This window comes from Vigna unguiculata, chromosome 11 (assembly GCF_037176805.1).
Source record: "Vigna unguiculata cultivar grain cowpea cultivar isolate G323 ecotype 2 chromosome 11, ASM3717680v1, whole genome shotgun sequence".
Classification (NCBI taxonomy): domain Eukaryota; kingdom Viridiplantae; phylum Streptophyta; class Magnoliopsida; order Fabales; family Fabaceae; genus Vigna; species Vigna unguiculata.
Window position 1 is genome coordinate 41,199,594 of NC_140802.1, and position 16,199 is coordinate 41,215,792.

General features: G+C 34.1%; 2 protein-coding genes across 2 annotated transcripts; both read right to left on the bottom strand.

Moving 5' to 3' along the window:
* Window positions 1-2,368: 2,368 nt before the first annotated feature.
* On the bottom strand, window positions 2,369-6,019 carry DRB2 (dsRNA-binding protein 2). The gene is made up of 3 exons (XM_028055097.2): window positions 5,499-6,019; window positions 4,745-4,964; window positions 2,369-3,331 (listed from the first exon to the last, which is right to left on the bottom strand). Exons 1-3 carry the CDS (start codon window positions 5,742-5,744, stop codon window positions 2,565-2,567), a joined length of 1,233 nt encoding a protein of 410 aa, XP_027910898.1. The 5' UTR covers window positions 5,745-6,019; the 3' UTR covers window positions 2,369-2,564.
* A 3,210-nt stretch (window positions 6,020-9,229) lies between these two features.
* Window positions 9,230-15,227, bottom strand: LOC114170731 (vacuolar fusion protein MON1 homolog). Its single transcript, XM_028056278.2, has 14 exons — window positions 14,808-15,227; window positions 14,637-14,716; window positions 13,722-13,793; window positions 13,501-13,540; window positions 12,734-12,835; window positions 12,451-12,572; window positions 12,228-12,360; window positions 12,066-12,157; window positions 11,461-11,542; window positions 11,088-11,152; window positions 10,706-10,996; window positions 10,494-10,585; window positions 10,048-10,112; window positions 9,230-9,397 (listed from the first exon to the last, which is right to left on the bottom strand). The coding sequence occupies exons 1-14, from the start codon at window positions 15,054-15,056 to the stop codon at window positions 9,302-9,304; spliced, it is 1,581 nt and encodes a 526-aa protein (XP_027912079.1). The 5' UTR covers window positions 15,057-15,227; the 3' UTR covers window positions 9,230-9,301.
* Between the last annotated feature and the right edge of the window lie 972 nt (window positions 15,228-16,199).

Sequence of the window (16,199 nt, forward strand, 5' to 3'; positions counted from 1 at the left end):
GTTGGGCAGCTTCCGCTGGAGGGGGGTGTACCAATGTGGTTGAAAGATTAATCTAATATGAATAATGATGATGAAAGATTAATTTTCATGCATGGAGAATACAAAGATTTATACTAACACAAACACTTGATCAAAATTATTTTATGGGTAATTGTTCAAGAAATTATTAGAAAGTAATATATAATAATAATAATAATAATTTTAACATATATACCTTACAAGGAGATCAAATAAAAACTCAACTATTTTTTGCATAGAGGAAATATAACTAGAAATTCAACAATTGCGTTGTTAAATTTTACATTCTATTTTAAAATATTAATTTCATAATAATTATAAAACAAATGGAAACGATTTCTTTATTTAATAATAATAATGGGAATAACAAAATTATTTGAACCTAAAAAGCCTACATCAAAGGCTGAAACTATTAGGTTTTGAATTGGACTACCAGTCAAGTTGATGTGAACACCACCTTCAAATGAGGTAACTATTGTACCTTCAAAATTATATTATTATGACTATTCTCTAGAAATAAAAGGATAAAAATAATAGATAGATAAACGAATAAAAATATGATTGTATTTCAGTTATAATTTTGGTTATTTATTTTTAGTTTCTTAAAAAAATTCTATTTTTATCTCTATAAAACTAAAAGGTATTACATTTGGTTTTGGGTGACGTATAATCAAACATGGAAATGTGAATAATTCATTTATAATCTTTATAAAATACAAGCCATTCATTTTTTATTCTTCAAAAAAACACTAAGTAACTCACTTTTGGTCCTTCAAATGTGAGAATAATATCATAGGTATAAAATTGAAGAATTCTAATTAACGAGTGTTCAAAATAAAAGGATTTTCTCTTTATAAACACAAGAGAATGATTAAATTATGTGCGAATGACACTTTTCCATTACTAAAATCGAGTTTCTTATTGTTGAAGACACGTACATTTTCAACATATTACCTTCTCTCGCTTTGTAAAGGAAAAAATGTCAGAATATTAATGAACATCAGAAGCATAATTGAATGTGTTGTTCTGATTGTCTTAAGAACAAGAGACCCAATAGAGGAGTAATGACCAAATTCAAATTTGAATTTTTTATTGATTGTCTATAAATACAGATAAACACAGTAAAGAGAAGAATAAAATGAAGATTTAAAATACAATGAATCTCTTCTAAATCCATGGAAAACTTGTTTATATTACAAAGTTTGTATAGTTCTCTTTGTAGAAATACACACAGTAACTCTATTTTTAATCAACAAAAGCACCGGACTTTATTGTAAACTCACTCTTTGATGGTTGAATAGTTGTTTATAAAATTTTAAAATAAGGTTATAGTGTGGGAACTTACCTTTTAATGAATTACTTAAATCTACATATAGACGATTTTTTTTATTTATGTATACCAATAGCCCTTTAGCTTATTTGGGCTGAAAACTTTGTTGAATTTATACAAGTTTTAACCTAAAAGAAATCCTTAAATAAATGTTTAGGCCAGGTCAAACTCAATAAAAAGTTAGATTGAGCCTAAAATAATTAGGAATTTGATAAGGTTAAGTGGTGGTAAAGTTTGCATGGGAGATTAAAATTAAAAAGAAATGCAATTGACAGTAATCAATAAGAGTTATAAATCTAAGTCGTAAAATTAAACAGATCTTTTTATTGTATGTAAATTTTCATCCAATAATTTCAATATTTAAAAAAAAAAATATCAAACAAAGTAAAATTTATTGCTTTTATTTTATTTAGTTGCATATTTTCCTGACAAATTTATAGAAACAATTACACATAACAACTCTTATGTTTCTATTAATATTGGATGAATAATTAAATGTCATATATTTGAGAAACTAAAGAAAAATATAAAAAGCAATTAAAATTACGTTAACAAAATCGTGTGTAGGCTAAAAAGGATTAAAAATATACACATGGCCTACATTATAAAAGCATTATTTTAACTATCTCGCAGTTATGTATGATGACACAAACAACCCCGTACTTGTGTTGAATCAATCTTTTCTACACCAGTACACATTTAATTAATTTGACATAAATTTATTATTATATTTATGATTTTCCATCCAAAAGCACTGAAGAACTCTCTGGATGGAAAAGTTTGTGATGTTGGAGAATCTGATAATGGTCAGATAGGTGCATTGATATGTCAAGAACAGTGACCTACGATGTCTGAGGCTTCTTTGTGAACGAGCTAACAAGCAAGGGAGCAGTGTCCACCTTTTCATTTCAAAACAACAGACAAAACTCAAATCAGCCCCAATTGCCTGCTCAAATAAGAGTGATGGCGCATGAATCTGCATAATAGATAATAAATGACTAACTACATAAAAAGGGCAAATTATATGGTAAAACCGCTCTTGAATTTCACAGATATTTGGACCGCTGATGCTATCCAGCACCAACTGTCGGATTTTAACAGGACAAAAGGAAGGGATGATATTACATCACTCATTATAACATCAGAAGCAAACTCCATATCGTCATAGAACCATGATCACATTTTCATGGATTCAGACCTCAACTCCAATGAAGCATCAAATTTTCAGCTGCGCCAAGCTCTGCACTGTCTCAGATTCAGCTGGAATTTTCTCCGTCTTCATCTCTGTCTCTGGAGTTTTAACTGGTAGTTTGTCTTCCGGGCTGGGGGAACTAATAGTAGGAGCATCGTCTTTTGGGGTAGGAACGGGTTCTAGGCTGGTAAGGCTGGGAACAGGTTCGTCTATTCGAACAGGTGGAGCAGCAAATACTGGAACAGCTTGCCTAATAGTGACAGGAGGAGCGACTCGTACAGGAGGAGCTCGTAGTACCGGAAGGGACATTGTGGCGGCTGTTGGCGGTGGTGGAGAGAATACAGGTATAGCAGTCCTTATCGTCACTGGAGGTGCCATTCCCTGGCAAGGTGGTCTCATTTGTCTAATGGGAACATAAGGTGCTGCTCCAGCAGCAGGGAACTTAGGGCGACGAATTCTTCGGATATCTGATGTGGCAGAAAGTTGTGGCATCGCAGAGTTATCACTGACAACTGATGCTGGAGATGCTGAGACAGGATGCCTGCTTCGAGAAGCTGTCTTTTGGCATATTAAGGGAAGAATCTTTGATGTAGCAGCAGGAGGAGGCTGAGGACTGGTTGGTCTGGGATTTTGAATTTGAAACTTCTTCGGAAATGGAATTGGCGCATTTGGATTTGACATTGAAATCTTTTCCTTCAGACGGTAGTTCCGCAAAGCCCGTGCTATAGTGATCTGTTCTAGTTCGTCGTTGTTCTCAGGTTCAGTTGAAGACCTTGCAGTTTCTTTTGCCACTGTCAAGAAAGAAATTATTGTTAATTCATACTTCATCATCTATACATATCTTAAGGGCCACAGTTGTTAATGACAGATGATAGCACATAGCAGTCTGACCAGCAAACTCAAAAATTGCCAGTGTATTTAAATGTTATGGAGAGAGAAAATTTATACTACCACATGAACAAATACTTAAAAACTAAAAGTTATCAAAATTGAAGACTACATTATTAGTCTAGGCGCACAATCATACTCAACCTAAGGCAATACATAAGTCAACATATCAAACACAGAAAAATGGAAGCAACAAAGTTGGAATGGCTGGAACTAGAACTGTGGCTGGGGACTGCTATTGTCAAACTAGTTCGAACTATACTCAACTTAGGCAATAAACCAGTTAGTATATCAAACACAGGAAAATGGAAGCAAACAAGTTGGAGAGGCTGGAACTAGCACAGTGGCTGGGGACTGCTATTGTCAAACAAGTTTCAACGCTGGTCTGTCTATGTACCAAACGAGAACAAAAATTAGTCAGTTAAGTAACAGGTGTAAACAGATAGAAAGGTCATACTGTATCTATAAAGTTGTAGGAAACAGTAGTGATAGAGCAAAGACTGAATAACATGTATAGACTGGTCTGCCCCAAAGAAGGTAGTTCTCACGGAAGAATGCTTGAACTTCCAGAATTTAGTTGTAAAGCAAATTGGAAGAAAACTTAGGGTTAAACGGGTGAGGCCTTTTTCTACAGATAATGTTTAGTTCACCTTAATTAGGAAACATGATGACATATTTTGTAAACTTCTAGTGTTGCAAAATAAAGATTTCTTCACTGGATACAGACATGCTAGCAAGGATCTTAGCCATAAAACAGGCATTACAACTCTAGAGTTTCCAGTGCTATAGGTGCAATTTTGTCCCAATTAATATCAACTACAACTTGCTCAGGCAGAAGCATAAGATAGAGAATAATTTACAGCAGTCATGAACCACCCCACCCTGCATTGCCACTTTAGCAATGTGATTTGCTTCTATTGGGTAGCCCACTTAAAACTCACTACAACAAAAGGTAGTCTAGAGAGGCACATAAGCAGGTAAAACCATCTGGCACATAGTATTATCTTTGTCAAAGGAAAGTAGCAAGGGGCAAGGATGAATCTTCGAAGATGCTTTTGGCCTCTACCACGGATAAGAGGAAACTACAAGAGAACACATTGGGTAGGAACAGTAAGTACACGGCCTCAGCAGTTCCACGTGCTTAATTGCAAAATTAGTTACACGAATTGGGTATACAGGGGTGGGCCGGGAATCGCCACTATTCCCTTTTGTGGCATCTTGAAGCAATATCCATACGACAAACTGATGTAAAAGTTCCATATCTTTTCACATGAAAGAAAACCATTCAGACAAAAGCTAGCCAGTTAGTTACTTACATTGCTTTAGAGAAGACCAAGCCGCCATAGCTGCATTTTTCTCCGCTTGTTTCTTGTTCTTAGCAGGTTCACCAGTAAACATAATTCCAGCCAACTCAACTGTCCCAGTAAACACAGGAAGATGTCCTAAGCCTGACCTGAACGTAAAGTACTGCGGCAATGGCGCCGCTACCCTCTGTGCAATTTCCTGCAGGAGGTTCTTGTACACTCCCGTTTCATCCTAATAATTTAAATCCAGTAAGCACATCAACCCCAAAAATATAATAAGAACATTAACCAAAAAACAATCAATAATATCTTCACACACAGTGAAAACGAAGGTCTTTTAAACATAAAGTTCGAATAAAACGCTCTTAAACGTGCATAAAATATTCGCGCAGAGGAAAGAAGAGAGCGAGAGTTCTCGGTGAAGCAAATAAACCATGCTTACAATTATTCTCAAGTAAACACAATAAAAAGGAAGAGTATCAGCATAAAAATAAGAAAATTCACAACAGAGGAGTGAAAAGCTGAAGCACTTTTCAAGAAACGAATCTCACGATCTCATTCACAGAATCGATTTCCAATAATAACAATTACACAAATTAGCTTCAAAATTCACCAATAACCTTAAATTCAAAAACCAAACCATTCCACTACAAACAAACAGCATTGCACAGCAAACGAAGGCGAAACGGCAAAGTTCACAGAGCAAGGATAGTTCGGTAATTTCACACACAGAAGAAAAAAGGCAGCGATGGAGAGAGAAACTCACGAGGATCCTGGCGGCGAGGGAGTGAGAGGGAGCACGGTTGGAGAGCGAATTGAGCGCGACCTCGGCGGCGGAGTGCTCCGCCTGACGGAGCGTGGAGCAGTATTGAGGGCTCTCGAAGATCTCGCCGTTAAAGTTAACGGTGGCCTTGAAGCGCGGCGCGTGATCAGGACCCTCCCGAATGCACGTATACGAAGGCAGGTTGAAGCAGCTTCGCTGTGCCAGCTCCTGAAGCTGGTTCTTGTACATTTTCCCCCCTCACTCTCTCTCTCGCTCGCTAACCTCACCACACTTTCTCTCTCAAGAACTGATCCGATCCCCTCCGCCGCTAATTCTCGCCGGAGATTCCACTCCGGCCAAATCCAACCCCTCTCTCCGGTTACGCTTTTGACCTCGGCAAATGAGAAGAAGACAGTGCAGTAACAGCACCGGCACAAAACCAGAGAAGAGAGAGAGAGAAGAAGAAGAAGAAGAAGAAGAAGATGAAGAGTTAGATAGAAGAAAAGAAAAGAAAGAAAGAAAGATAGCTCTCACAATACAAGTACATTTATTTCGTGATTATTATATTAATAAATTAAATTGCATTAATATTAATATTAATATTAACAAAAGTATTATTATTATATTGAAAATTTGCAAGCTCCTATTTATTGCTGTGGTGCTGGGAGTCAACTCGAAACGTTGGAGCTGAGTTGCATGGATTTCATCTTTCCCAAGATTATTTTTTTAATACTGTTGTTATATTAATGAGGTGTTTAATTAGCTGAATTAAGTAACCTGTGTTGTTATTTATTAATGCAAGAAAGAGCACATCGTTTGAGGGCGAGAGACAATTAATGAAACGCGTAATTGAATTGAAAAGCGTTTTTAAGCGTTGTTTTGTAGTGGGATCCAGGCACCAAAATAGTGGCCACTATATTTAACTCCAAACACGCCTCAATTAATAAAGTTGTTGTTTGATTAATAAAATTATTTATGATTTAATTTGGGAATTTAGGGTGCAGTGTAAAAATAAAGATGAGATGATTTTACTTTATGATAATGGTGTGAATAATGGAAGATGCACTTAGTTAGGGTTATAGAGATAAGTGAGTGAGGGTTATTTATAATGTAAAGGGTGGTGGAGTTAAGTGGGGAACATAACTTTTTGTGATATCCAAAAATGGTGAATAGTGGGTTTGACAAAATGGAGATGGGGAACGTAAATGATGAAAGAGGATTGGGAGCAAAAAGTTTGTTCTTATTTATTATATTTTCCCCACCCAACTAAATTGAACGCACCTTATCATCATTCACATCCATGCATTTAATGGGGCATCATATTTTGGTACACATGCCATTGCATCCACCATTATACACTCACACTCAATTACAACATAAACATACAATCAAAAATAACTACAAGTAATAATTTTTTTTTATAGATCAAAATATTATTTTGATATGAATCTCATGGAGGAGTGGTTGCAGTAATCTTCTTCGGTTTATAAATAAGTTTTTAAGTAACTCATATGTATGAAATGCGTATTAAAATAACATTTTTGTTTATAACCAAATACGGTAAACAAGTTTCTATGGAATGGTAATAAACGAGAACTACAATTAACATCATAATACAACTTTAAGAAATAGTTATTTATGAAAAAAAAAAACAGTCCTTATAATATTTTCATTAATGCAAAATGGTTAAGTCTTCTTGAACTGTATCAGTGAATATTGTTAATATCAGCTCCTATTTATTGTAAGTATAATTATTAAAACTAAACATCTGATTGAAATATCTCTTTCTTCAAATTGTGATTAGAACCTTATTGGAGAAAAAGGCAGTGGTTAAGATAAATGAAAAAAGTTAACCCTTTCAAGATGAAGGAAAAAAAAAAATTGGGTTCATTAGGTTAAAAAATACAATAATTTTGTATCAAGATATTATTTAATATTTGTAATTCACGGAAATGTTACAATCGGAAGATTATTTCTAAGGATATCTAATATATGTTTGGTTAAGCTTTCATATTTCTGAAAATACTTTTAAAATAAATTAAAATAAAAATGATAGTTATAACCGAAGTTAGAAAATAAATTAAAATGATAAGATTTACCTACTTTCGTGACATGAGAATAGTGACTGTACATATAAGAAGATATCTATGGAAAGTTGAAGATACATTTCCACAAAAGTATAAGATACTTATGAATACTTTTTTACAACCTAAATATATAGGCCAAAAAATAATAACAACTTTAAAATATGGAGAGATAATGTTGTTATTTAAAAAATATGTATATTCCAATAATTATTTACTAAGCTATTAGTTAATATATTTTTTATTGGTCTAAAAAAATCTATAAATACTTGATTTCACTTCACTTCTTATTCAACACTATTTACTCTTATCATATTAGTCTTTACAAGTAGATTTTTTCTTTCTATCAACAAGCTCGACTAACACTACTCTGAACCAAAGATCCAAACATTTAAAATCTCTCATTCCATTTTGGAGACTACTCAACCAATTTTGGTAAAAACAGTATAAAAATGAAAAAAAAAAAAAAAACCATTAAAAATGGAAAGAGATTTCATGAAATAAACTCCTGTGATGGGGAGAGGAATACAAAATACATTCCAGATATTAGAAGGTATGCCTCTATATCCAACAATCTTCATCCTGGGCTTTAAGAATACCCTTTATGAATTGGACCTTGGTTGGAGCACAAGAGTCGGGAAACTCTTTTGCTTTCTGATTGTTTCTTTTGTATATATGTTCATCAATATAATTAGTTAAAATTTATTAAAAAAGGTTAAACTATAAAAAGTTTATTCAATAAAAAACTAGATGAAAATTTGTAACTTGTTAATAATAAAGAAAGAGAAAAAAAATAGTTAATCTATAAGTCATTTTTGGATTATACAATCTGAAACTCTTCTTTTGAAAAAAAAAAAAAAAAACTTCATACTTATACAATCTAAAAGTCATTTTTTATTTTCACATTACACAATCTATAAGTTAAAAAAATTTAGATTGCACTATCCGAAAAGGGATAATGGAAAAAAAAAATAAAATTATGGAGTGTAGGAAGAAAGCTATGAAGGTGCAGGAAGAAACTCCCGATGGCCTAACCTTTAACCCACTGACATTTTTTTCTTCTTAAGTTGGAAAAACACTTTCATTATTACAATCACTTCTGGACCTTAACATTGGAAATTGGGAAAGTTGATCAATAAAACTTAAAAGCCATAATAAAATACTGAAATAAGACAAAATAATTAAACAAGAAAGAAACTTCTTTCTTGAGTTTGGTCAGTTCAAGCTGAGTCTCATTCTATTGTTCGGACTCCAAACATGCACATTAAAAAGAATACTCCGAACGTTCAAGCTGAGTACGACTTCCATTCTTTCTGTTGTTCCAAACTAAGTTACTCACAAGCAAGATTGTTTTGATACAAGATTAAAACAAATCAAAATTAAACATAGAAACGTCTAAAAGGACTGCTTGCAAATGCAAAACCTGACATGGTATCTGTTCTATCGGCTGCCTCCTCCAATTCATATTACTAGAAGCGCAAAAATCAGATAAACGTCTTTTTTTTATGTAAGGTCAACTCTTAGAAAACACTATGAGAAAAGAACTAACACTTTAGGGCTAACACTCCGAAAATTCTTAATATAATGATTGTGCACAGAACATCTCTTTTTCTATAGTTCTATAAGAAACAAAATTAAGCAAGAGGAATATTAAAAAGAATAAACTGCAGGATTTTTATTGAATAAAATTTACCGTACATGTTTACAGCATTTGCAAGGAAATCACCATGAAAAGGGGCTAGCTCCTAACAAAAATATTTCATTTTCCACATCTTTTATCCACTGACAAACATGGTTGCACGTCTTGATTGCCAAGGCCTGCATAAATAATCATACAGAGAACATAAAAATGAAAATCAAGACATCCAGAGCGGTTCAAACATAAATACAATTTGTAACTTTGATAATTGTTGGCTACTTGTTCCTCTTTCTGCTGAAGATAAAGTACAGAAAATGCTTTTTCCAAGTCATAGGTTCAGTTTTCACAATATATTTCTTCACCCTCAACCTGCTCTTTTTACTCTTTCCCCGAACAAATAAACCAAATATCTTCAAGAAAAAATATACAAAATCCCAACTATTAAAGCAAAAACCACGTAGACATGACAGTAGGTGGTAAAAATTTATCTACTGTCATAAGAACACTAATTAAGAAATAAAAAGTATTTTGTTTATTAAAACATTTTCACTATGATTTTCAATGCATCCCCGAAATCAAATTTCAATAAAAAACTTCATTTATTGATTTCTTAACCGGTGTCCTCATTGAATTGGTTAACAAGACCCATATAACTTAAAACATACTAAAGACGTAGTGCTAGATTCCAAACATTAAATATATTTTGTATCAAGTATTCATTGGAAGTCAATTACGAATCTATACCTAGGCACTTGTAGATAACATAGGAGATGGGACATTCACAATGATTAAAAGCTAATCAGATATCACATTCAAGCAAAAAATATACCTTGTCTGCAAGGGGATCAAAGGCAGCGTAGAGCTCAAAATCCGGTGTCACCCAACAGAGAAGAACTGCCACAAAAACAAGAGTGAGTTTCATTTTGTCTTTAATTAGCATGAGTCATAAAGAAGAATACTAACAATCTTAAACATACTTCCAACACAGATTCATTAAATAATTTACACAAATCTAAAGTACCACCTCATAGTAAACATTTCCATATAGGATAAAATTCTTTCTAAAAGTACCAAGACCATCAAAGCTTATAGTTGAGAAAAGCCACAAAACATGAATTTGTACCGTCCAACCCCTCACTCAATTTCTTCATGTTTTCATGCACGACCAATCACAAATTTCATATAAAAGAAGTTACATCAACTCATGACTGCATGGTAAAAATATTAAACATTTCAGACAAAAAACCAAACACACTATGGGGTGTGATTTGTTACCGTAGTTTTCATCTCTTCTAAATTGAGTTTTGTGCGGTCCAATTCCTTTATCATGCATGGATGCAAAAAGTTTCTCGTAAGCTCTATACAATCTGCAACAATGAAGAAAAGTTATGCTTCTAACAAGAATAGATATTCATAAAGAAAATGAAAAAAAAAGGCAAAACATTCATAGAAATGAAAGGCAAGTGAATAGCTATAACAGTTCATACTTTTTTTGCAGCTGAGGCGTATTAATTGATGATGGGAATTCCGAGGAGACATACTGGTTAAGATATATACTGCGGTATATGAAATGCCACAACCCAGCAGGACCCCCAATGCCAGAATTAGCTTCCCTAAATCTGTCAGGAGAATCTGATGGAAGCATGTGCTGGCCCAAATGAGATGATCCAGAATGAGATATAGGTGGCAAGTCTTCAACATGCATTCCCCCGTTTAGCAAGGATCTCTGAACTTCACTAAGGACACATGACTTCAAAAGAACATTTTCAACACGAATCCTACAGAGATGGAAGGTAAATTTCTGAACCATGCAAAAGATAACAACTATATAGAAGCATCATTGATTTTGAAGTCTAAACCATTATTTACCTGCAATCCTTAAGATGATAAAATGCATCAGAATTAGTGGTTAGTAACACCAAGTATGTGTCATCCTGTCACATAAATATAAAGCTCGGTCACAAATGTTCCATTCTCCAAAATATAAGAGTCTGTGGTTTGAGAAAATGTTTTTAATTTTCACTTTTAATAACAAAGTACCCCTTGTTTCTTGTTTCCAGAAGTTTGTTTAGGAAATAGAGAAAGCAATTATCTTTTATGTTTCTTAAACAAATCCTTGAAAACAGATAATAAAATAAAAACATGGCACTACTTTTTGTAATTAAAAGTGAAAACAAAAAACATATTTTCTCAAATCAAACAGCCATTAAATGTTCCAATAATGTATTACAAGCGGACTCACATCGAAGTAATGGATATATGCATACAAAAATGCTGAAGGGTTATATCTTGGCAAGCAAATTGGAGAAAATGATTCTGATGTCCTGCAAAATTTAATCCCCAGAAATAGAATTAGAAGGAATGGATGTTTAGACAACGCTATAAATAAGATAACTTAGAATGAAGCTCAAAATATAATACCGTGACATTTTCACTTCATCTAAAATGCCAGTTCATTGTATAACACAACAATATTCTAAATTGCTTAGTTTAAAAAACTACAGGACGAGCTCTACATGTAAACTTAAGTAAATTTCTCGAAGGTCCAAGAACTCCAAACTAAAGCATATCAAACTTAATTGGTTAATTGAATCAGTATGTGGTTAATAAATACCACATTTGCTATTCTTCGAACATCCTTATTTATCACCATTAGAGTGGTTTTCAAAAAACATAATTCACCTATAGTTATCTCTAAAGGGAATCATCAGAATGTTTACAACTTCTACCACCGAAATGAACAATTAGTTAAAGCCCTAACTAATAAGAGTAAATTTTACAATCAAACCATCTCTGAGAATCAACGCATTTGATAAATAAATCTGTTTCCAGGACAATTCCACTTGCCTGAAGGATTCAGATGACATGACAAAGTTGGCCAAAAGCAGTATATCATCTGGATGAAGGGAATCTTTCTGAGCACCAACGAGACTGATTACCTGCATTCAGCCTTAAAATTATTATTTTTAAGTCAGTGTTAAATAGACAAAATCAAGCATACAGTCAAACCTTGTGCCTGCACATCAGTATTGCAAACAAAACACCTGAATCAGCAACATCTTGCAAAATAGCTCCTGCAGCTTGCCTTGTTGCATATGCAAGAGGGAGACAAGTATAGGCATGAAGAAATGTAGCTGGGTTCCTAAAAGACCAGACAAATAAAAAAATTTACTATAAAAATACAGAATAAAAAAATTGGAAAACTGAGCATGCTAAGAACAGAAAAACAAACCAGCTGAAGGAGTGTATTAGAGAAGAGAAGACAATTTCTGTTCCACCAAGCAAGGGTGTCATATCAAACTTTGGGTTCTTCTCAAAACATCTATTTATTGATTTTGTTAGTATAACAAGCATCTGCGCATATATGAAAAACAGGGAAGTATCATCTAACCATCAAAACACAAGGTATTCACTTGAATGTCCAAAAAATGTAATAGAAATTTGAGAAGCATAGAAACATGCATAATGAGCAAACAAATGAATCCAGAAACTTTTACATTCCAACTCGATTATACCTGTCCATAAATTAGCTCTAACTGCCCCCTTAATGAAGCGTAAGGTTCTTCTGTGGAGCTGATGCAGACTAAGTAAATTGGTCCTTTCACTAGAAAAATCACCTACACCATGATTTCAAAGTAGAGATTTACATCACGGAATAATTGCAAAATTCTTGCAAGAGACATAACAGAAAAACAAGATTCTTATATAAACTATTTATATACAAGATGGGCAGCTCACTCACAAAAGGAGTCACCCTCATCCCACATTCTTTGAGGGGTGAAGGAGCTGGTTTTGAAGTGATGAATGCCAAATGAAAGGATCTGACATGGCAAAGCAGTAACGTTCTTTCAAATTTTGTATTTTAGGGTAGAATCCGTTAAGTACCGGAAGAATTGGTGAATTCGCCCTCAATAGGTAACAATTAAGGTGGATAACTAAACACTTAAATACTCTACTAATCATCCATATTACTAGATATGGAAGTTAGGCATCCCATACAAACCAAGTTCTTATCATAGCATTGCTTCTCAGAACTGACATCTTTGCGGCTTTACTATTCGGCACTTCACTCAAATCCGCATTGATACCGACAACTAGCTTTGATACTAATTGATAAGTTTGTTGGATTGAGGGCGACAACCAAACACTTAAAATATGATTTTACTTAACATATTCTTTGTTAAGGGTCAAGGAGCTGAGCTGGTTTTCAATTGGTAAATTCTCAGCTAAAACATACCATTCAAGCAAAAAAATATGAAGAGATAAAAAAATACAATCGCACCTGATGCCTTCCAGCCCTCACCAATTTGACAGAGTCGCCCCTAAAAACAGAAATCGAAGGGTTCATTGGAAATTATATTCAAATATCCAGTCTTCCAAACACATTAAAGGAATACAAGTAGTTAACTGAAACCAGAAACAGTCACAATACCCGATCTCAACAAAGGAAAACACATTAAAGGAATACTTCTAATTAACTGAAAACAGAAACAGTCACAATACCCGTTCTCAACAAAGGAAATAATTGCTTGCAAAGTTGCTGAAAACCCTGCAAGTCTGTGTTCATCTCCATACCTAGAAGTAAAGTAGTAATCAGTGTAAAAACAAGAACAGTACAAGAGTAAAAGTAGAAAATCAATTTGGTTTCTAGCAACCATCAAAACAGCGAATTCATTCCATGGTTTCGAGAACATCATTAATTTGATCTGCGAATAGTTTGGTTTCAGAAACTACCAAAACTGGTCTGCAAAATCCCAAATTTCATAACCAGCAGTTATTTTGGTCCCTAACGTTAAAGATCAAATTAACTTATGCACACCAACGAGAGAAACTATTAGTGGTTCCAGACTATTATGGTCTCTACTAATACATGTCACGCAGAAATTAACAAATTAACAAATTATTAGTGGACACGTAATAGTATGATACTACCTCATAGTTTCACCGCCAATGGAAGACTAAATTAACAAATAGTTGTCAAAATCAAATCCTAAATCAATAGACACTTAATAAAGTGAACGAAGCACTCGATCGGTTTTCACAATGTCAAACGGCTAAATTGATAGAAAGGGTCCACTTGGAGAAACTTTTCCATATGCACCTATGGGAGAAAAAAAATAAGAAGGAAAACTTGAAATCAGTTTCTCTGTTCTAACCTATACATGAACGGATTTGTAGGAGTTGTTTCTAAAGAAGTTCTCTAAAATACAGTGTTTAACTTAACTTTAGCTTATGGAGAAACTTTACTCTGTTTATGAGAATGTTCTCTCCAGGCAGACCCAAAATCATAAACTAAACCCACTTTCTGTCACTTAAATTCCAAGGATCAACCTGACCAGCGCACAAAATGAATGTTGTACCTTGCCTTGAAATTACCAATGCAAATTGAGGCCCGGAAAAAGTAAAACAAACACTAACCTGGAATATATAGGTTTGCCGGAATGACTGAGAACGAAGAAATGTTTCTTCCTCTTCCTCCACGATATGGAACCATCATCCTGCACTATAATCAATAAGCAGACAGAACACGGCACTTATAGGCATCGATCATCGCAGAGTTAGTGCGCCCACCAAAACCAACGCACATACCTCATCGAAGTGGCGTTTGCCGGGAATCCACGACGCGTGGGAATCGGAAATCGAGATTCTGTCCATATCAATTGTGGTGTCCTCTTCTATTTCTTCGTGCTCAATTTCGAATTGCGAACCAGTGGTTGCGCTGGTGCTGCCTCCTTCGCCGACGTACCCGCTGCTACCGGGGCTGGATGGAGCGTCCTCCGAAGCGGGCTCGACGGAAGCCCTAATCTCACCCTCGGACTCTGTTTCGTCGTCGTTCATAGTGATGATTTTAGAGAGAGTGTGTGTGCGCGTGTGTGTGTGTGTGAGTGAGTGTTGGTGAAGATATAGAGAGAGAGAGAGAGAGAGGGTTGGGGTTTTGAAGCAAATTGTTGTTGCGCTGCCAGTCGCTGCTTGTCTCGGCTGCGTCTGACAGGTAGCTGGGTGCAGTCAGCGGACTTTCGCGTTCAGACCCCGCCACGACTCACCAGCTCAGATTGGCGGGCCGGGCTGGGCTAACACACTTTCTCACCCAGGCCCATCCTTTTGGGCACCATATGCGGCCACTTCTTCCTCCACCCCAATGATGTTTTCAGCATCCCAGATTTTTTTAAATTCCCAAATTACCCCGTTCAGTGATCTGTAACCCTGAAATAAAAAGTACTAAATTTCGAAATTCAGTTAAAGAAATTATCTTTTAACAATTTTTTTCTCCATTTTATCATTTTAAGATCGTACAAAAGTTATTTTTAGGTACAAAAATAATACAAAATTGTACAAAAAAAAAAATAATTAGTACAGAAGTTAAATTGAATAAAATAACGAATATTAGAACTAAATTAAACAAAAAAAATAATACAATTATAAATTAACACGTGACATTAGTATTGATATATGGTACAATTATGACTTAACACGTGGACAATTTTTCTGAAATTAAAAATTAAAAAAATCAGAAATTGATATTGTTTAAAAACGTTAATTATTTAAACACATTTAGTCAAATCGACCAAATTAACTTTAGTTTTCAGAACAAAATTTAAAAGTTAAAAGATGACTTTCAAATTATACGATTCAGAAAAAAAAAATTATAACCAGGCAGGAAGAATATTATGAAATTAAAGGAAGAAAATCCGAACAATTTTGCTTTAATTAGATTAAATTTGGTTTGTTAGATTAAGTAAAAATCAATTTAATAAATCGATTTTGCTAAACATGTACGTGTTGTTTGAGTCTTTGCTGAACCATGCTCGTAGAAGACACATTTTTCATAATTTTCATCTGAATGTACTCGTGAGGGGTTTGAGACGACCAGTTCAACAAATGTTTTTAAATGTTAAATTATTATATTATATTATATTATATTATATTATATTATATTATATTATATTATATTATATTATATTATATTATATTATATATATA